The 22,879-nt window shown below is 45.2% G+C and overlaps 1 protein-coding gene across 3 annotated transcripts in view; it reads left to right on the forward strand.

Annotated features, from left to right (window-relative positions):
- FER (FER tyrosine kinase) overlaps window positions 1-22,879 on the forward strand; it is a 452,282-nt gene that overhangs the window by 51,721 nt on the left and 377,682 nt on the right. For all 3 annotated transcript variants that reach the window (XM_082263755.1, XM_082263756.1, XM_082263757.1), the window contains one exon: window positions 20,043-20,319. In XM_082263755.1, the coding sequence (XP_082119881.1) occupies window positions 20,113-20,319 (207 nt within the window). In that variant the 5' untranslated portion in view covers window positions 20,043-20,112. The remainder of the gene's footprint in view (window positions 1-20,042; window positions 20,320-22,879) is intronic.

The raw sequence follows: 22,879 nt of genomic DNA on the forward strand, positions 1-22,879 counted from the left end.
TACATCCCTATACTGAAATATAGGCTGCCTGCTCAGAGCTCCAGCCACATACAAAAAAAAAAAATATTCTGGTTTGCACTGTACAGGCCACAGCACTCATGTGATTGAGCCCCAATACCTCATCGACACATAGCTTTATTTATTACCTCAATACAGTTTAATTTTTTGGACTTTTTGTTGTTTGTGACCACTAATATTTAATTTTTATTGAATTTTTTTTTTTGTTTTTGTGAAAAGGAAATGGTGTTAGAAAAATAGTCAGAAAACTCACAGAAAAAAAAAGCAGCTAAACGAGATATAAGTTTAAACAATGCACAGGTAATCACGCATAAAATGCAAACCACATGCAAAACATCCAACTTCTAGATATTTATGATGCTGCAACCCTTTCCATGGTAATAAAAATTACAACCCCCTAAGTTACCTGATATTCTAGACGTCCTTCTTTTTTTTTTTTTTTTTTTTTTTTTTTTTTTCTTTAAAGTTTTATATATAGCCTTTTGCTGTCATGAAGAAGCAAAGCCAATATTTTCTCCACACTATTTAGTTTTATTTTTCTCCATTTCTAGATATTGTGTATAATACAGTAAGCTTCATATTTATTCATTTTTAAAAATGTTTTCTATGAGTTTGCATCTTTTCTCTATCGTCCATTGACAGACGCAGCCTCATCTTCATGAGCTGTGTGGGTTATGCTGCCACCTGCAGGAGTAGTCTAGGCAGTACGTTAATACAAAATTTTAACATATGCACACTCACGGGGCGGTCTCTCCAGACATAACCCTCACAGACACAGTCCAGCACATCAGTTTGTTTCTGCCTAGAGAAGGAGTAGGACCTAGGTTTTCCGGCTTGGACCTCGGTCTCAGTTTTTTGTATTTTTTTTTCAGAATATTTTCTTGTATTTCTCTTTACTCACTAGCTAGTGTTCAGGGAAGAATTTCCTGGTGATCTACAAGCAACGATGCCGTCTGGGGCTTTGCACTGGATCATATAGATCCCTATGGTCCCCCCAGCCTGGCCTAGGAGTGTGAGCAGGTTATAGTGCCGCACTAGGCCTAGCTACAACGGTTCCCCTTTTCCGGATGGGAATGAGCCTGCAAGCTCATGTCTCGCTGGGACGCGACGACCTGGAACGCCCTGAGTCCCCCCCCCCCCCCCCCATCCCAGTTCCTGCGGGGTTGTTTGGGGGAGCCTGGCGCCCTGGTGGGGGGTGGCAGGGTACCTTTTGGGTTTTCTGATTCCTGTTGTGGATCTTTAAGGCCTCCATAGTGTCGGTCCCTGGCCGCATGGCAAGCCGTGGGCGCCGCCATCTTAAGCGTGGACGTCGTTTTTTCCCCATAGACTTGTATGGGGCAGCCACTTTCCCTGAGCTTCCTATTGAACTGTATGGTCATCCATGTTTGTGTAGCCTTTTGTGCTGCACTGAGCAGCATGACCTTTCATTCAGGCGAGATCACTTCCTGTGTTCTGTTTCCTGCTGCTAGCCGAGGTCACTTCTGGTCTCTTTCTGCATGCTGCTGGAACAATCGGGAGGATGTTTTTTTCTCTGAGGTGGTAAAGTAATGGAGTCCCTGTGGACATATCCCTGCATACTCTGCTGTTAGTATAGTTTTAGTATAGTTTAAAGGGGATCTCTGCAGACCGCTGTGATCGGTGGTGGTAACGATGATCTGCGCTTCTTAAAGCGACAGTACTCAGTTTTTTGCAACTTGCACTATGAAGTCCCAAACTGTGCAATCACCCTCAGACCCATTCTGTGCGACTCCCTGGCAATCCGGATCGCAGTTGCCGGCCGCAATTTCAGCAGCTCTGGAAAGCCTGGTGACAAAAGTTGATTTAGTCGTGAAAAAGGTTGATAGCTGAAAACGGCCGCTGCCTTCTCCATCTATGAAGGTGTCCTCTGATTCAGAGGCTGATGATGTTGCCCCGGACGTCCCCCTTGCTGAGGGGTTGCTGTCCTCGCAGTCAGATGAAGAGGATCGGTCCTATTGAGCTATAGCGCGGTAACGTGCTTTAGTGGAAGACCTGATGAGATCAGTAAGGAACACTTTAAAATTGGCTGATGAGCCCACACCAGCAGGGACAGGGGTGGCTTTGGCTCTCAGACGTCTCAGAAAGCTAGCAAGGTTTTCCCTTGTCCCGACACCTTTCATGATATTGTGAAAGACCAATGGAGGCATGTTAAGCACGTGTTAGTGGTGCCAAAATGCTTTAAACGCCCGTATTCTTATGATCAAAAGGTCTTCCAACCGTTGGACTGTGCCACGTAATGCGGGCCATCCTGTCTCCAGATTAACCAAATCTACCCTTGTTCCTGTGGAGGATTCCCGGGTCTTTACGGACCCGTGGACAGGTGGATGGAATCCCTTTCCCACCACCTCCACGTGTTAGCGGGTTCCATTTTGAAACCTTTTTTTGTGTCTGTTTGCTTTAATCTCCCAGATGGTGACGGAATGGATTAGGGGTTTGCGGGAGTCTTTGGACCCTGAGAATGTTCCTCAAGGGTAAGATTCCCCGTACTAAGCGGGGTCCCTCTTTTTCTGCTCACAAGCGTTTTTTTCGTGCCCCCCCGGGGCGCAGGAAAAAGGTAAGCGGTTCAGAGCTTCTGGAGGGACTAAAAAGCATTGGGGCAAGCCCAAGGCCGGTCAGTCTGGTGCTGCTGACACCCTGCTGGGGTGGGGGGGGGGGGCATCTGCACTTCTTCCAGGAACTCAGGACTTCCTTCATTCAGGATGATTGGGTTGGCAAACTGATTTTTCCCGGGTACAAGATCGAATCGGCCAGGGGATGGTTTTTTTCAGTCAAATCTTCACCTGTCTCCAAAGCGTTTGAAGGATCTGCGGGATGCTGTGTGAGATCTCCTGGCTCGAGGGGTCATAGTGCCGGTTCCTCTGCACGAATGCTCTCAAGGTTTCTATTTAAATCTGTTTGTGGTGCCCAGAAAGGAGCGCAAGCTGCGTCCAATTCTGGACCTCAAGGCTCTGAACCGCTTTGTGAGGGTGCAGAAGTTTTGAATGGAGTCCATTCTGTCAGTGGTGGCATCATTGAATCAGGGAGATTTTCTGGCCTCCATTGATCTCAAGGATGAGTATCTCCACGTCCCCATATTCGAGGGACATCAGCGATTCCTCCGCTTTGCCGTGGCAGAGGAGCACTTTGAATTTGTGGCATTAGACTTTGGTTTCTCCTCGGCTCCTAGAGTATTTACCAAGGTCCTGGCCCCTGTGCTGGCCTTGTTACGTTGGCGAGGTATCTCAATTGTGGGATATCGGGACGATCTACTGTTGCAAGCAGTCTCCCACTCAGATCTGTTGGGCAACATCTCCATCACGATTCAGACCCTTCAGGAATTCAGATGGATGATCAATTTTAAAAAAATCTGCTCTGACGCCATCAGTACAGGTCATTTATCTGGGACTGACCCTCGACTCTGCTATGGCGAGGGTCTTTCTCCCCCTGGACATATTTCAGAAGCTGCAAACGTCCGTCAGGTTGCTGATGGAGACTGATCAGTCCTCCTTGCGGGCTTGCATGAGGGCCCTGGGCCTGATGGTTTTGACCTTGGAAGCAGTCCGTTTGCTCAGTCTCACACGAGACCTTAACAAAAGGGGATTCTGCTGAAATGGAACAGAGATCCACGTACTTGGAACAGAAGATTCGCTTGAGCCATCTTACAAAGTTGGCTCTTGGTTGCTCTGGTCACCTGCCCTGTGCCAGGGAAAGTCCTTCCTGCCAGTGTTTTGGACTGTGGTCACCATGGAACCCAGCCTGTCAGGCTGGGGTGGAGTGCTAGGGAAGCTCTGTGCCCAGGGGACTTGGGCGATGGAAGAGTCTTCCTTGCTGATCAATATTCTGGAGCTGAGAGTGATCAAACTCTGCCTGCTTCACTGGACAAGTCGGCTACTCAACTCTCCGGTTCAGAAACGGTTGGACAATGCCACAGCCGTGGCTTACATCAATCCACAAGGGGCCACCAAGAGTGTCCTGATGGCTAAGGAGGTGGCCGAGATTCTGGTTTGGGCGGAACAACATGTTCTGGCTCTGTCCGCAGTCCACATTCCGCGTGTGGAGAATTGTCAAGCGGATTACCTGAGTTGTCGGGTGTTGGATCAAGGGGAATGGTCCCTTCATCCGGAGGTGTTTCATCTCTTGTGTGCCTGGTGGGGGACTACGGAGGTGGATCTGTTTGCATCTCGCCTCAACATTAAAGTTCAGCAGTTTGTGGCCAGGTCTCGGGATCCTCTGGCCAACGCCACTGACGCTCTGGTGGCTCCTTGGAGCCAGTATCGCCTGATCTATGCCTTCCCTCCGCTCATGCTCCTGCCGAGGTTTCTTCGACTGGTGGCGATGGAAGGCATTCGGGTTGTTCTGGGGGCACCAGACTGGCCTCAGCGGTTTGGTATGCAGACCTGGTAAAAATGGTCGCAGACCCTCCATTGAGACTTCCTCTGCTGGAAGAGCTATTGTCTCAAGGACCGATCTTCCACCCTGCTTCACGGTCGCTGGCTTTAACGACTTTTCTGTTAAAAGAAAAGTGTTGAGGGATCGAGGTCTCTCTGACTCGGTGATTCCTACCCTTTTTAAAGGCTAGGAAGTCGACTTCCAGGAAGATCTATCATCGCACGTGGAAATCGTACATTTCATGGTGTGAATCACTGCAGCTGCACCCCCGCTTATTTTCTGTAGCTAGGGTTTTGGCCTTTTTACAAAAAGGGGTTGAGCAGCGGTTGGCGTTTGGTAATATCGAGGGCCAGGTGTCGGCCTTGGCTATTTACTTCCAATGCCCGTTGGCTACTAATGCCTTAATTCGTACTTTTATTCAGTGGGTGTCATCTGGCTCCCCCAAAGAGATCCCCTTTGCCACCGTGGGCTCTTAATCTGGTTTTGTCTGTTCTTCAAAAGCCTCCTTTTGAGAATATTAGGGAAATTTATCTGCTTTCTTTGTCGCAGAAGGTTGCATTCCTAGTGGCTATTACTTCTGCTCGCAGACTCTCGGAGTTGGCGGCGCTGTCCTGTTGTTCGTCTTATTTGGTTGTTCACAGGGATAAAATGGTCTTTTCTCCCTAAGGTGGTTTCACGTTTTTATCTTAATGAAGACATCGTGTTGCCTTCCTTATGTCTTAAACCTAAGCATCCCAAGGAACTTGCCTTGCACTCTCTGGATGTGTTTCGGGCAATAAGATTTTTTCAGACGGTCACTGAGTACTTCACGAAGTCGGACTACATCTATGTCTATCCGGACTGTTTTCGCAAAGGTTTGGCTGCGCCCACTGCTACCATTTTAAGATGTATCATGCAGACGGTTGTTCAGGCTTATTCACTCAAGGGTCAGGTCCCTCCTTTCCCTGTGTAGGCTCATTCTACTAGAGCGCTGAGTGCCTTTTTGGGCTTTTCGCCATTAGGCCTCAGTCATACAAGTTTGTAAAGCAGCGACTTGGTCGTCTGTGCACACCTTTTCCAAATTTTACAAGGTGGATTTGTTGGCTTCTTCGGATGCTTCTTTTGGCTGCAAGGTTTTGCAGGCTGCCGTTTCATAAGAGAATGTTTGTTTTTTTTTTTTTTTTTTTCTCTTAGGGTTCTTTTACCTAGGAGAGCTCATGTTCTGGTTGAGCTTCATGTTACCCAGTTGGCTATGTTAAGCCTTTGGAGTTTACGTTACTTTCTGGTTGTGTTTTTTCCTATGCCTCATGCCTATACTGCTTTGGAACGTCCCACACAGCTCATGAAGATGAGGCTGCGTCTTTCAATGGACGATAGAGAAAATAAGATTTTTGTAAGATCTTACCGTAAAATCTTTCTCTGATGTCCATTGACAGAGGCAGCACCCGCCCCTCTGCTTTGGGGATGGTTTGTCTTCACTGCTTGCAACTGATGTGCTGGGCTGTGTCTGTGAGGGTTATGTCCAGAGGGACAGCCCCGTGGGCGTGTATATGTTAAAATTTTGTACTAAAGTACTACCTAGAGTCCTAGACTACTCCTGCAGATGGCAGCATAACCCACACAGCTCATGAAGATCATCAGAGAAAAAGATTTTATGGTAAGATCTTCCAAATATCCTATTTTCTCTATCGTTCATTGACGGACGCAGTTCTCAGTAGGGTTATACTGCCCCCTATAGGAGTAGGACACTAGACAGAAAAGAAGCTCTGGCTACGCCTATGGGCAGTCCCGGAGGGTACACCCTCTCTCTTCTTGCATAGGATGTCATTTTTAATCTGCCTAGTCGGGAGTAAGGACCTAGTTCCTTGCTGGGATCTTTGGTTCTGGTATAAATGTATTTTTTTATGTAGCTAGCCTTTTTCTCCTCAAATTTTTTTCCTGTGAAATCTTCAAGCAACTATGCCGGGCTAGGCGATGGGCTGAGATACCTATATCCAGTGGTCACCCCAGTCTGGCCAGTGAGCGTGTGCATGCCTGAGCTCCGCGTTGGGTCGGCCGCAACATAGTCCCACTGGACGGGGACTGGCCCCGCGAGTTAAACGTCTCGCCAGGACGTACACGACAGGGTCTAGGCTTATGTCGCAGTGTTCCTATTCAGCCGACAGCCCCACACTTTGGTGGCATGGGGTCCTGTCAGGAGATGGCCCGTGTTCCTGGTATGGTGAGTAAACGTCCCCCCCCCCCCCCTTCCCTGGCGGATTATGGGGTGGACGTGGGCCTCCTCCCTGGGTTGGTCGGACCCTCACACTCCTGGGTTTCCCTCTATCCAGTTGTAGCCCCCTTCCCCCCCCCCCCTCATCCCCTTTACTCCCCCCCCCCCTCCATGTGGGGGACTGTTTGGGCCTACCTGGGGCTGGGACCTTTTTTGCAGACCGCATGGGTGGCTAGGGGCGGGGTCTGTTAACTTCCGCCCTGTCTCCTCGGATGATGAAGATGACCTTTCTACCTCCCCTGCCGCACTTGATACAGGCGCTGGTGGATGCACTGGCGGTTTTAGGTGCGTGACACCCTGCAATTTGGAGGACGCAGCGGCGACTGCGCCTGGGGCGCAGGTAGCATCTGGCACTCGCATGCCATATGAAGCAGCTCACCCCTGGGGTGTCTAAGCGGCTGCTAGATGTTACCCTTTTGGGGAGTCTCTGGTACAGAGGACTGTTCCGCCTTTGGTTGACGTACGGTCTCTAGCTGAATAGGGCTACCGTTGTTCTGGTGGTGGAATCCCCGTCCCTTAAGGACTTGGGAGATAGGATGGCGCGGGCTGTGGCCCGCAATCTATACTTCCTGACGGAGTCTGCACTGGGAACGGTGTTTGTTTTCCTTTGCCACGCAGGCTCTGCCTGATGGGTGGAGTTCCAACGCCGTGACTAGGTGTGGGGCACGTCCCTCCTGCCCTGGGGGAGCTGTTGGACCAGCTTGCGCAGGAGCTGCAATTTGTTTGCGATGCCGTGCTGGACGGGGCTCCTTTTGTATGGATCACCTGTTGGTTTCCGTGGTGGTTGTCCGGCGTATACTTGACTGGAGTGTTGGTCTGGGGATCACACTTCTAAGAAGGCCTTAATGGATCTCACTTTTCAGGGATATCGCCTGTCTGGCGCTGTCCTGGATGACGTTATATAAGGGTCTCATGGGGGGAAGAGTGCTTTTTTTCCACAGGCTAGCAAGGGTAAGGGCCTTCATCGAAGACGGGGTTCCTCCGTTTCAGGTCACAAACAGTTTTTTTTTGTCCTTCGGGGACAGTCGATGTGGCGAAGTCCTTCAAGACTTCCTTGGGTCGTTCCAAACAACCCTGGTTTGGCGAACAAGAGATCATTTTTTTTTTTTTTTTCAGACCTGCGGACATGGCCTACTTGGCCTGAAGGTGCGTACTCACCCATCTAGGGGGTGGGGGGGGGCGTCCTTGCTGATTCCAGGATCTGCGGCTGGCCCAAATCCCAGGCAGCTGGGTTCAGGAGGTCATGCGGTCTAGTTGCAAGATCGAGTTTCAATCATTTTTTTCCGGTAAGGTTTTCCTTTCCAATGTACGGCTATCCTCGGATCGATTGCAGGCGCTCTGTAGGGCAGTTTAGGCTCTGGTTCCACAAGCTGAACCTACTGGCCCTTTGATGGTTCTGTGCGGATCAAAAATTCAAGATGGGTATCGGTTCGCTTGATGATGGCTTCCCTGCATCAGGGGGATTCCTGGCCTCCATAGACCTCAAGCTGCTTACCTTCACATCCCGTTCTGTTCGGGACACCTATGGGTTCTCCTTTTTTTGCTGTGGGGAAGGTTCTCTATCGGTTTGTGGCGTTACCCCTTGGTCTCGCTTCTGCTACTCGGGTCTTCTCAAAGGTGTTGGCTCCGGGCCTGGTGCTGTTGCGGCAGCAGGGCGTATCGGTCCTGGTTTCCTGGCCAATCTGCTTCTATGTGTGGAGTCCCCTATGGTGCTGACAACTGAGTTGGAAGTCACCATGAGTACTCTGGAGGAGTTCAGGTGGGTTCTGAACCTTCAGAAATCATCCCTGGTCCCTTCCATGAGACTGGACTATCTGGGCCTGACTTTGGACTCGTCCTCAGTCAGGGTGTTTCTCCCTCCGGGGAATAAACTCTTGGAACTTCACACTGCGGCTTGATGGTTACTGTCTCGTGCATGGTCGTCCCTTTGGACCTGCATGCGAGTCCTGGGACTGATGGTGTCGTCTTTCAAGACGGTTCCTTTCGCTCAATCCCTCTCGGGGATCTCCTAGAAGGCAATCCTTCTTTAATGGGACTAGAATCCAAATTCTCTGGACTTGCAGATCCGGCTGAGCTGGCTGACCAGGGAGTCTTGATCTGGAATCCTTCCTCCCCTTTTTACTGGACAGTGGTCACCGGGGATGCAAGCCTGTCTGGGTGGGGTGGAGTCCTTGGCAGGTTCTCTGCTTCGGGAGTATGGTCCCTGGAGGGTCCAGGTTACCGATTTACTGTTTTGGAGCTAAAAGCGATCCGCCTTTGCCTAGTTCACTGAATAGGGCAGCTGCCCGATGCACGTTCAATCGCCTACGCTTCGACCGTGGCCTATGTCATTCACCAAGGGGGCACCAAGGGTGTCCTTGCGGCCTTGGAAGTGACCATTCTTCATTGGGCAGAGCACCTTGTTCCAGCTCTCTTGGCTGTTCCCTTTCCAGGTGTGAAAAAATTGGCAGGCGGATTGCCTCAATCGACAAGCCTTGGATGCAGGGGAATGGTCCCTTCCTCCAGGTGTGTTTCAGCAGTTGTGCCTTCGTTGGGGGCATTCCAGACGTTAACCTGTTGGCATCACATCCACTGGATAGTGCAGAGGTTGTGGCCCACTCCCGGGACCATCTGATGGATGCAATGGTGGTACCATGGGTTCTGTCATAGGCAAGAACATTCGCTAGGTTCAACATAAACTATGTTGAGAAGTTTGGCATGGTCACCTGCGCAAGGCTGACGACGGCATGGTCGTGAGAGAGTGCTCACGGATTGGCCAAGGTCCGTATCACCTGCTGTCTGCCTTTCCTCCGCTGAAGTTGCTGCCAGAAATCCTTTCGCAGGATGGAGGTGGAAGGGATTTCGGTAATTTTCGTGGCTCCAGACTGGCCTCGCCGAGCTTGGCATGCCGACCTGGTCAGGCTAGCCGCTGACGTTCCTTCGAGAATTCCTCTCAGGGAGGTTTTATTGTCTCCAGGGCCGATCTCCCATCCGGCTTTACGGTTGCTGGCTTGCCGTCTTGGCTGTTGAGCGCCATGTGTTGGAGGACAGTGGGTTGTCTGCTTCAGTGATTCCCACCCTGCTTAAAGATTTTTGACTTACTGTAATATCCTTTTCTCTTTAGTTCATTGACAGACGCAGTACCCGCCCCTCTTTTTTGAGTTGGGTTGGTATTACTTTCTGACACTGCTTTGATACAAAACTGACATCCTATGCAGGAAGAGACAGGGTGTACCCTCCGGGACTGCCCTTAGGCATAGCCAGAACTTTTTTCTGCCTAATGTCCTACTCCTGTAGGGGGCAGTATAACCCTACTGATATGGATCAGAGAACTGCGTCCATCAATGAACGTAAGAGAAAAGGATTTTATGGTAAGTCAAAAATCCATTTTTTGGCATCCTTAGCATTTTTGCAAACATTTTTGAAATTCCCCAGATGTTTTTTTTCCCAAAACAGGTTTGCCTTAGGTGAGAATTGCTCTTAACTAGTTAGGGTGAAAGAATAGTGAGCTCCCGTTTATGTGTTCGGATGTTATGGTTCCGGGGCTGCTTGCAATAATGCATTTGATGTCTGCTTTCTGGAATCCTTTTGTCCTCTGCTCCTACAGTGTATCCTGTCTTCTGAGTCTTCCTTAGCTCTGTTAGGTGTGTCCAATTCTTCTACCCTCTAGCCTGAGTTTTTTTTTTTTTTTTACTGCAGTCATGCAAGAAAAAGATGACACCAAATGGTGTATCCCCATGCGCCTAATGGTGTCAGTAAATAAATAATTTAAATAGTAATAATTAAAGCAGCAGCTATATGGAAATGTAGTAGTATGTAAAAAAAAAAAATAGTCTTAAGGGTTGAGACTATATATAGCGCTTGCTAAACCATAAGGTGCTGAGTGTAATAAATCAATTAATATTTCTATACTATTAATGTGCCAATAAATCATACATAGACAGCTAAATAAATAAGTAAATAAATATTATCCCAACAAGAAAAATTCCATAAAGTGCATCAGCTGGTGGATATTCCAATGTGTACAAATATATATAGTAGTGCAAATAAATATATCAAAATCCCAAAAATTGTGCAATTAATAGTCCATATGAGTGAAATTATAAGGTGACTGTAGTGGCAAAGTCTAAAAATTTCCTTGTGCAAAAGAAGAATTTTCCAGTCTTTAATCAAAGTGCAGGTGCTCAGTATTTACAACTTTATCCGATGCGTCTTTGTGATTATAGGTGACATGGGTTCCTTTTTCTACAGTGATTTAATATAAGAATGGGTAACTTACCAGATGTAATGGGTCTTATGTGCTCACGCTTGTAGGCCCACAGGGCCAGGGTAGGTTCCCTTATGCCGCTCCTGTGTGAGGTGGTAGTGGATTCCTCCTCACCTTTTCCTCGCATCCTGAATGGGGCTGGGGTAAAAAAAAAAGAAATTGCTCCAATAGTGTAATAAAGTTTTAAAAAGGCTTATTTCTCATCCATGGGTTAAGGGATAAAAACAAGGAAGTTTTAAGTATCAGTGACAGTGCTCAGCGTTTACTGCAGAGTGGCGAGTGGAGTGTTCCGGCTTGCGTTCCAAAGCTGACGCGTTTCGTCATTTTCTGTGACGTTTTCAGAGTCATGCAAGACCTTGTGGCACATAACACGCAGTTATTTGCAGACTTCTAGGTCTTGTTAAAACCATCTACAGAAAAAACAGTTTTTTCTGCAAGGGCTCAAAAAAACAAAACAAAACAAAAAAAAAAAAACAGTAGTTTTCTATGTGCTCTGTTCACACCACAACACTAGTATCACGTGTGGATTTTTTCTGTGCAGGAATCTGCAACGTGTATGTAGTTTTCTATGTGGGGAAAAAAAAAAAACTGATGTGACATAAACACTGTGGTGTGAACAGGGAAACTGATGTCAACATGCATACAAACTCACTGAAACACTGATGTTAAACGCGTGTCTCTTCAGTTTTTTTTCCATGTACGGTGTGAAGGAGGCCTAAATACAGAAGTCACAAGCGCACTTCTCTAGCTTCTGCAGATTTTTTATCTAATCTGCCCATGACCTTGGTGACCTCTGAGTCATCAGCTGCTGGGATTCTGCCTTGTTTTGAGTCACTCCAGTCTTAACCTGACAAGCTTGCCTCTGTTGAGTCTCAGTGCTCTGTTTCTACCAAATGAATTAAGAGACTGTTTCAACTTAGAGTGCCTTGCGAAAGTATTCGGCCCCCTTGAACTTTTTGACACATAAAGATTCAAAACATTCAAACATAAAGATATAAAACTGTAATTTTTTGTGAAGAATCAACAAGTGGGACACAATCATGAAGTGGAACGAAATTTATTGGATATTTCAAACTTTAACAAATAAAAAACTGAAAAATTGGGCATGCAAAATTATTCAGCCCCTTTACTTTCAGTGCAGCAAACTCTCTCCAGAAGTTCAGTGAGGATCTCTGAATGATCCAATGTTGACCTAAATGACTAATGATGATAAATAGAATCCACCTGTGTGTAATCAAGTCTCCGTATAAATGCACCTGCACTGTGATAGTCTCAGAGGTCCGTTTAAAGCGCAGAGAGCATCATGAAGAACAAGGAACACACCAGGCAGGTCCGAGATACTGTTGTGGAGAAGTTTAAAGCCGGATTTGTATACAAAAAGATTTTCCAAGCTTTAAACATCCCAAGGAGCACTGTGCAAGCGATAATATTGAAATGGAAGGAGTATCAGACCACTGCAAATCTACGAAGACCTGGCCGTCCCTCTAAACTTTCAGCTCATACAAGGAGAAGACTGATCAGAGATGCAGCCAAGAGGCCCATGATCACTCTGGATGAACTGTAGAGATCTACAGCTGAGGTGGGAGACTCTGTCCATAGGACAACAATCAGTCGTATACTGCACAAATCTGGCCTTTATGGAAGAGTGGCAAGAAGAAAGCCATTTCTTAAAGATATCCATAAAAAGTGTTGTTTAAAGTTTGCCATAAGCCACCTGGGAGACACACCAAACATGTGGAAGAAGGTGCTCTGGTCAGATGAAACCAAAATCAAACTTTTTGGCAACAATGCAAAACGTTATGTTTGGCGTAAAAGCAACACAGCTCATCACCCTGAACACACCATCCCCACTGTCAAACATGGTGGTGGCAGCATCATGGTTTGGGCCTGCTTTTCTTCAGCAGGGACGGGGAAGATGGATGGAGCCAAATACAGGACCATTCTGGAAGAAAACCTGATGGAGTCTGCAAAAGACCTGAGACTGGGACGGAGATTTGTCTACCAACAAGACAATGATCCAAAACATAAAGCAAAATCTACAATGGAATGGTTCACAAATAAACATATCCAGGTGTTAGAATGGCCAAGTCAAAGTCCAGACCTGAATCCAATCGAGAATCTGTGGAAAGAACTGAAAACTGCTGTTCACAAAAGCTCTCCATCCAACCTCATTGAGCTCGAGCTGTTTTGCAAGGAGGAATGGGCAAAAATTTCAGTCTCTCGTTGTGCAAAACTGATAGAGACATACCCCAAGCGACTTACAGCTGTAATCGCAGCAAAAGGCGCTACAAAGTATTAACTTAAGGGGGCTGAATAATTTTGCACGCCCAATTTTTCAGTTTTTTATTTGTTAAGTTTGAAATATCCAATAAATTTCGTTCCACTTTATGATTGTGTCCCACTTGTCGATTCTTCACAAAAAACTACAGTTTTATATCTTTGTTTGAAGCCTGAAATGTGGCAAAAGGTCAAAGTTCAAGGGGGCCGAATACTTTCGCAAGGCACTGTATATTGGTGAAGTGCTTGACACTCCTGTTCGTCTGTTGCTTCTACCAGAACTATTCCCAGTCTTGGGTACTTTCAAGCCCCTAAAATTGCAAAGACCCGCCTGGTGTATCCGCTGTTCCAGGTCTTCCTCTGTAGAAGTTCAAAACCCAGTGACAAAATGTTTGCTCCCCCGAAGTACTAATTAGCCTTGATATGCACACGCCTGCCTGTTTAAGCGTAATTTTCAAGCTATGTGTGCGTGAGGCTTTATTTTTATGACAGGATTCTATTGAAAGAAATTTCAGAATAGCTACTAAGGTAGTTATGGTATACAGTGCCTTGAAAAAGTATTCATACCCTTTGAAATGTTCCACATTTTGCCATGTTTTATCCAAAAATGTAAATGTATTTTTTGGGCATTTTATGTGATAGACCAACACAAAGTGGCACATAATTGTAAAGTCTAATCTCAGTATGAATACAGCTGCTCTGTCAAGCCCCCTGAGGTTTGTTAGAGAACCTTTGTGAACAAACGGCCTTCTGAAGGCCAAGGAACACACCAGACACAAAGGCATGGATAAAGTTGGGGAGCAGTTTAAAGCTGGGTTAGGGTATAAAAAAATATCCCAAGCTTTTAACATCTCACGGAGCACTGTTTAATCCATCATTCAAAAATGGAAAGAGTATGGCACAACTTCAAACCTAGCAAGACATGGCCATCCACCTAAACGGACAGGCTGGGCAAGGACAGCATTAATCGGAGAAGCAGCCAAGAGGCCTATGGCAACTTTGGAGATCTGCAGAGATCCACAGCTCAGGTGGGAAAATCTGTCTAGAGGACAACTCTTAGTCGTCCACTCCACAAATCTGACCTTCATGGAATCGTGGTAAGAAGAAAGCCATTGTTGAAAAAGCCATAAGACGTCCTATTTGCAGTTTGCGAGAAGCCATGTGGGGGACACAGCAAACATGGAAGAAGGTGCTCTGGTCAGAAGAGACCAAAATTAAACTTTTTGGCCTAAAAGCAAAACGCTTTCTGTGGTGGAAAACTAACAATGCACATCACTCTTAACACACCATTCTCACCGTGAAACCTGGTGGTGGCAGCATCATGTTGTGGAGATGTTGTTTTTCTTCAGCATGGACAGGGAAGCTGGTCAGAGTTGATGGGAAAATGGATGGAGCCAAACACAGCGCAATCTTAGAAGAAAACTTGTTAGAGTCTGCAAAAGACTTGAAACTGGGCTGGAGATTCACCTTCCAGGAGGACAACGACTCTAAACATACAGCCAGTGTTACAATGGAATGGTTTAGATCAAAGCATATTCATGTGTTAGAAGGGCCCAGTCAAATTCAGACCTAAATACAACTGAGAATCTGTGGCAAGATTGAAAATTGCTGTTCTAAAGCTCTTCACTTAGCCAGAGCTTGAGTTATTTTGCGTAGCACCCTACAAACAGGTGCTAGGTAAAACTATAGTGGGCCTTGTCTGCCTAACAGCAGGGCTGTGATTTTTATCTAGTCAGGGTGTCATGGCTTCCAGATGTGCCTGCTGAGGGGAGAAGTATCCCCACTGGCTCCTGTGAGAGGCTTCTCATAGGGCAGTGTGGGAAGCCCAATCAGGGGACACATCCCAGCTTGTAACTACCCCAGAAGGCAGATTATGCTGCAAGAGATTCTGGGAGTGGGTATAAGTTGGGGGGGAAGTGCGTGGCACGGTGTCGTTGGCGGGAGCAGAGTCGCAGGAAGGAGAGTGCGGCTGTCTCTCCTCCTGTCTGAGGAAGGTGGATGTCTCGGTGTCGCCTGTGTCCAGAGAGTGCGGAGTTGAGCTGGGGGGGGGGGGGATTTGGTGCGCCGAGAGCTTGCGGAGAGACAGAGGGTCTAGTCCCATGTAAGCCTACACAGGTCGTGGGTGCTGCGGATTGCCCCTGGGGGTCTGCCTGGTGTCAGAGGGGACCACTTCGGAAGAGGTTTGGGGATCCAAGGTCAGCTTGTAAAGGGGGTACGTAGGTTGAGGACCCTGAAGTATAAAGGGGGTACATAGTGGACCCCGAAGAGTTGAAGTAGTAAAGGGGGCACCTGCAGTCTGGGCCCTGAATTCTATTGCGCGTGCCAGTTACAGTGATAGATATTTGGAGTTCTACAAAATACTACCTCAAGCTGTGCCAGGCGGGGGAAGGTATTCAAGGACTTACACACTGAAGCAGTGTCAGTTCTCAGTCTTGGATCTAATGGACTTTAGGTCAGGGATTCAACACTTCCTCTGTTTTACAGAGTGTTCTCAGAGTCAGTAAGCGCTGGCTGGCGCTGGCTTCAAGCGCCAACGGGCATTTTTCCAGGATCAAAGTCCCAATTGTAATTAGTTCAAGCCGAGAGGGGTATCCCACTCATTCCCTTCTCCCATCCCCTTAACTTGTAATAAAAACCACAAACAAAGACGCCGGAGTTGTCACTGTTGCAATTGTCACACCTGGGGACTCACATGGGCTGGAGAGAATTCTGGTACTAATGGCAGACCTACATCAGGCCACAGGCCTGGAAACCTTGCTACATTTGCAAAGAAGACTAGGCAAAAAATTTCACTCAGGATGTGCAAAACTGGTAGAGACATACTCAAAAGACTTGCAGCTGTATTTGCAGCGAAAGGTGGTTCTACGAAGTATTGACATAGGGGGCTGAATACAAGTGCACGCTACACTTTTCAGATATTTATTTGTAAAAAACTATGAAAACCATTTATCATTTTCCTTCCACTACACAATTATCTGCCACGTTGTGTTGCTCTACTACATAAAATCCCAATAAAATACATTGGTTGTAACATGACATGTTAATGTGGAATATTTCAAGGGGCATGAATACTTTTTCAAGGCACTGTGTGTAAAGGTGTTCTCATAACTTTTTAAGGGTTTTAGGTGTTTGCCACCTCCTAGCATATTTGACTTATTTTCTGAGTAATGGGAGTACAGCTATTGCTGTTCTTAGTCATTCCAATATTGCACCTTTTTGGGTCCCTGATCCTGCAGCTGCAAAGTTGTTTGCAGCTTTTTTGCCCGCCCCTCCACTCCTCTTGCCCAATCACAAAAGTCTTTGTATTGTAAGATTTAAGTCAAGGTAGCATACATCTTGTTGGATTTAACCCCATTATAAGCCAGCATGTTTTTAAATGCTCTGCAATTCCTGGTGTCTTGTTTTTAAGTCATATTAATCTTTTTGCTGTAGCATTGTAACTTAATGAGGGTAATAATTTAACATTAGAACATTTCAACAACTAAATGCATAGGTGTGATTCGAAGTTTTCCTTAAAGTAAGTGGAGGCTCCTATACCATTACTGTTTTGAAACCTGCAATTTTCTTACCTGTATTAACCTGAAGAAAAAAAAAAGTGTCTCAAAGTTGGCAGTGTGTTTTTAACAAAGATGCATACTACTTAATTTTTATTTTTATATATTAAGGCTAGCTATACATGTGCCATTGGATTCCAGAATTCCCCCATTCCATCTCTATGCCTTAACCACTTCTGGACCGGGCCCTTTTCTTACACTTGTTGTTTTACAAGTTAAAATCAGTTGTTGTTTTTTTTTTAGCTAGAAAATTGCTTAAAACCCCCCAACATTATTTATATATATATAATATATATGTTTTTAGCAGAGACCTCTCCCACCGCCCATAAAGGTGATCCCACGGCGAATCTGCTGCTGGGTTAAAGCGGACCGCCCGCCATTTAAAAAAAAATACTGGGGCTATGGCAGCGGTGAGGAATCGGTGAGGTGGGGGAGCCCGTCCGTTTGTAACACATTGCATGTTACACTCTGAATATCGGTGTATTATGTTACGAAAGGGGAACGTATCCTTTAATCCATGCTTAATCTGCACTGCTGGCTGTTGTATTTAGACAAGCCACAGTATCCGTGGTTATATAAGTACTTAAAATGAACTGCATCTGAGAGGATGCAGCCACTGTTTCTACCTGGCTCAGTCAATTTCTAGGAATCAACTGAAAAATGATCTATGTATTGGCTAGATAAGAAGCTAATGTACTGACTTTGGGTTAACCAGTGTCACGACTTAGGAGTCCACTCCCACCAGGGATGAAATAATTGGCTGGTTCTAGTAGCTGAGTGCATGGTGGTGTATGCTGCAGAGTGCACAGAGAGGGCTGGACTGGCGTCTCCCTTAGTGTTGGTGAGAGCCCTGAGAAAAGACCAAAGCGCTGGTTTGTCTGTTCTATTGTACACATGCAGTGGTGCTTGGTCCAGTTGCTCAACCCACTGCGTTTGAGCTTTTCTGCAATCTCCAAACTTGCATAGTTACATAGTTAGTCAGGTTAAAAAAAAGACAAGTCCATCCGGTTCAAAAAAAAAAAAAAAACAGTATTGAAAACCCAACCATACAATTCTATATACACAATCCTATACCTGCCGTTGATCCAGAGGAAGGCGAAAATAAACCCTAGCAATGCATAATCCAATTTGCTACAGCAGGGGAAACAAATTCCTTCCTGATCCCCCGAGAGGCAATCGGATATTCCCTGGCTCAACTTTACCTAAAAAAAATGTTTAGTACCCATTTATATTATGTACACCTAGGAAAGAATCCAGGCCTTTTTTAAAGCAATCTAGCGAGCTAGCCAGAACTACCTCTGGAGGGAGTCTATTCCACATTTTCACAGCTCTTACGGTGAAGAAGACAAACTCTATTTTCCTCTAGACGTAAAGAGTGCCCCTTGTCCTCTGTGTTGACCTTAAAGTGAACAACTCAACACCAAGTTCACTACATGGACCCCTTATGTATTTATACATGTTGATCATATCCCCCCTTAATCTCCTTCTCAAGAGAGAATAAATTCAGTTCCTCTAATCTTTTCTCATAGCTGAGGTCCTCCATACCTCTTTATCAGTTTGGTTGCCCTTCTCTGCACTTTCTCCAGTTCCCCGATATCCTTTTTAAGAACTGGTGCCCAAAACTGAACTACATATTCCAGATGAGGTCTTACTAATGATTTGCCCATGTTCATTGAGTGTAGCCCTTTAGATTTGCAATTGCATGGGTAAAACATCCTTGGCTCTGAATTTTTAGTTGTGATGGTTTTTTAGAAGCCTGGTGCCTTTTGTCTTGTGTTGTTTTTTCATTGCATCCGAACAGGACTCTGTGGCTCAAGTGCTGGGTGCGGAATGTTCTGGCCATAAACGGCAACACTTGTAAGAAAGCATAAAGGTATTTCTCTATTGTTCATTGACACGCAGCTCCATATTCTTCTTGACCATTGGGCTATACTGCCCCCCTACAGGAGTAGAACACAATTTTATTGGGGTAAAGCATCGCACGGCCGCTCAATTGCCTGTTAAAGTAACGCAGTGCCGAATCGCCAAACATGGCCTGGTCATTGAGGGGGAAAAATCTTCCAGTCCAGAAGTGGTTAATATCACTTTAAATTCGAGGTGCTCAACTAAGATTTGCTAGGTCAACTCTTCTTATATCCTGTCTGAATTTAAGGTCCGTTAAATCATGTTTTTTGCGAAGAAAAAAAATGATAAATGCAGATTCAGGTTAAATCAGTTTGTACTTCAGTTCAACTCAGTTCAGTTTAGTTCGGTGCAGGCTTTTTCACACTAATGTGGTGATTGGAGGCTTTCTGCACTGGAAGAGGGCCAGCCACTGCGAGGGCACATGGAAAACAGAAGGCGTGTTGCGGTGAGCTGATAAAATGCAAACATGCTGCATTTAATTGGCAGTGCACAGTAGGAAGGCACTACATGTCGGGTCATGTGATATGAATGAAGTGTCACTTTGTGAATTGCAAATAAAAACTGTGTGATTTAATAAAATACGCATTTCACTGTCCATTCACCTTGACTCACTGCACCAGGATTGAACAGCTGCCTGCACACTAGGTGACTCCAGGTCAGTGTGTGGGTAGTGTGAACGGACACTAAAGTTTGTATCTATAAAGGGATGTTGTCCAATCCTTTATGTCTGCTTTTAGGGAAGAAATATATTGTTTATAATTTTGTCACCTATATATTTAATTTCTTTAACAACTAAAAAAAAGATTCAGAGACCGATGTATACTGATCCATTTAAATTGAAGAGAATCCAGCCATGTTCCATTTAAAAAAAAAAAAAACCAGACTTGAAAAGACAAAGATGTAGGCGGATGTTAGTGGATGACCATCCATTTACATCTGCGCCCCATAGGCGTACATTGTGGTTCAGAAAAACTAACAGATGGATCCAGACTGAATGCCTGTGTGAAATGGCCTAATGACCTATACACATTCAGATAAAAAACTCTCATGCTACTTTTTTATTTTTTTTTGTTTTATTTGCATAGCCCTTTTTTTTGCTTTTATTGCGTTTGGTTTACTAGCTCTTCCTCTGACTATGTGTTCCTCTTTCTTTGTTGAGAAATGTGTATAAATAGTACAGCTAATCTTAAACGATAGCCATTTCACAATATGATGTAATATACGACAGACAGAAAGCAGTTGGACTTTTTCTTTTTTTTACAGTTTGTTTTTCATTGTAAATTATAATAATTTTGATACTGTATGAGAATGATGTTGGCAAATCTGTTTCCTTAAAAATATTTGCGTGGAACCATATTTACGGTTGTTCTGCTTTTAAGGTTTCTTCTTGCCTTGATTCTTTTAGGCATATGGGTATGTGTTGACCAAGAGCAAATTCTCTGTCCTCACCAGACCCCTTAAGTGCCTTGGTGAAGATGGGGTTTGGCAAGGATCTTAAATTTTCACATGATGCTTTGCTGAAATTGCAAGACTGGGAACTGCGACTCCTGGAAACTGTGAAGAAGTTCATGGCCTTAAGAATCAAGAGTGACAAGGACTATGCATCAACACTGCAGAATCTCTGTAACCAGGTTGATAAGGAGAGCGCTCCACAGCTTGACTACATTAGCAGCGTGTCTAAGGTAATCATTTTTGTTCTCAGATAAGACTACAAAGAAGGAAGGATGAGCCCATTTTGTAGTTGTTACAGATGATAGTGGTCTAGGATCAAATATATAAGCTTGCTAACCCTGAATATTTTATCTGGTATCTGACTAATTTTAATGGATGGACAAACTTAATCTTTCCCTTGGCTCTCCCTTTAAAAACTGTGTTCTTTATACAATTATTTAATCCTTTTGTCAGACAAAAGTGGCTACTAAAGTAGCTTTACATCATTCTTTATAAAAAAACCTTATAGTTGCACAAATATGGAGATTGGAGTGTTCAATAGTTAATTTTCTAAATAACTGATTATTTAAAAAAAAACTAAATATTTTGAGCATTGTAGGGCATATGAGTCTTAAGGTTGGTACACACTATGAGAAAATCGGGCGAACAATCATCCGATTTTACTTGTTTCACAGTAAGTCGGATCGAGAATGCTTGTACAACTAAGGCTTTTTTCTTTTGTTGTCTATTGTTTCTAATTATGCACAGTCTTTTGTTCCTGATTTTCTTATAAGAAAGTGGGACACCTTAAAAGGAAAATCATTAGTCCTGTTCATGAGAAATAGTTGGGAGTTTGTGTCTTAGGAAATTTTTGCATAGTCTGTATCGGATGTTAAAAGTTGTGTACTACATACTATATGAAAATGGAATGATCGTGTCTCGTACGGAATTTTTTTTGCGAATTTTCTCATTGTGTGTTCCCCTCCTTTAGTAATGTACTGGTTTTGTTGACTATAGGCATGCAAAGAAGATATAGATGTGAGTCTCTAAGATAGCACCTAAATCACTCAATCACAGGATTATGATTGAGCCAAAGAATAACCAGAAAATGGTGTGTGTGTGTGTGTGTGGTGTTAACTTTTTTTTTTTTTTTTTTTAATGTCGTTAATAGTTTTGTTAAGTGCAGTTTGCAGCTATGTTGATATGTTTATGTGAGTTAGGCCTCGTTTACATTTTCGGGACGGTAAAAAACAAAGACCGCTAATCATGGTGACTGTAACGCAACTATATATTTCTTGCTACTACCATAACCTACCCCCAAAGAAGAACCCCAAATAAATTTTCTTGCACCTGACGATTGCAGCGATACCACATATGTGTATGTTGTTGTTTGTACCTGAAGTACAGCTCAAACTATATTGTGTATTTTGTTTTTTATCCTGCCTAAAACACGCTGACACTAACTGACCTTGATACTAATTGAAAATTTTTTTTGACAAAAGTACTGACCTTGACCTTTAACCTTGACCTTGACCCAAAAAAATGAGGAAAAAAAATTATCGTAATTAACAAAAAAAAACAAAAACACCTTGATCAGCTCCAAGATTAGAATCTTGGGGCTGATATAGATCTTTTTTTAATTACTACTATTATTTTTTTCCTCAAATTTTCAAGTTTTTTTTTATTTTTTTCTATCTCTGCAAGGGCAGAGAAAGATGCAATGTATCTGTCTCTCCTATAAAATTAATGTAATAATACAAGCATCTATTTCTCTATTGTTCATCGACAGACGCAGCTCCATCTCTTCAGAGACCATTGAGTTATGGTCCTCCAATCAAGAATAGGCACTAGGCAGGAAAAATGTTTAACCGTTCCTCTGGGGCTGTCCCTGCAGGCATAACCCCCACACACTGTCAGCAATCAGTTTGTTTCTGCCTAGTTTAAGGAATAGGACCTAGCTCCCTGCTGGGACTTAGGTCTCAGCTTTTGATAGGGAAATTAGTATTTTCTTTATTTTTTGCTTAAGTTAGTTCCTGACGGACCAAGATCCAGAGGAACTACAAGCAACAGATGGCTGTGTTTTCACACTGGATAATCTAGATCCTTAAGGTCTCCTAGCCTGGCCAGCGAACGTGAGCAGGTTATAGTCCAGAACTAAGCCTCGCCACGACAGTGCCCCGACGGATTTGGGACAAACCTGTGAGTGAATCGTCTCGCTGGGACGCGACGATCTGGAACGCCCTGAGTCGCAGCTTTCCCTTGGCTAACAGCACCCCCATCCTGGGTGGGAGGTGATCTGTTTCGGTGCGGCGCCCACCTTGTATGGTGGGTAGCTGTCCCCCCAAATCCTCTGGCGGTCTCGGGGTGGACGTGGGCCCTCACCCTGAAGTAGTCGGACCCAAGGGGCTCCCTCAGTTCCCCTGGCCTCTCGGAGGACTGGGCCTATATACCCCTCAGTGTACCCCCTTACCTCTAGCAGTTTTTTTACCTTGGGGGGGCTGTAATATTGCGGCCGTTGTGGCTCTGCATTGGTGGGGGTGGCTTATCCTGATGGGGTCCCTGCCTGGGGACCTTGCGATGCCTACTGGTCTAGGACCCCTTTTGGACCCCGTGGGGGTTGCCATTTTGCTGTGGATCATGTATGTTTCTGTTCCCATCGGTTTGCATGGGCAGCCATTTTCTGTAGTTCCCCATTTTGAATGCTTTGAGCGGCCATTTTTCCAAGGCCCACAAGCTGGATAGGCATGGCTTTTTAATTTATAGAGGCAGAGTTTTTTTTCCTCTTCCTGTGCAGTCTGTGTCACTTAAGTT

Source organism: Pelophylax lessonae (genome assembly GCF_965119305.1).
Source record: "Pelophylax lessonae genome assembly, chromosome: 1".
Taxonomy (NCBI): Eukaryota; Metazoa; Chordata; class Amphibia; order Anura; family Ranidae; genus Pelophylax; species Pelophylax lessonae.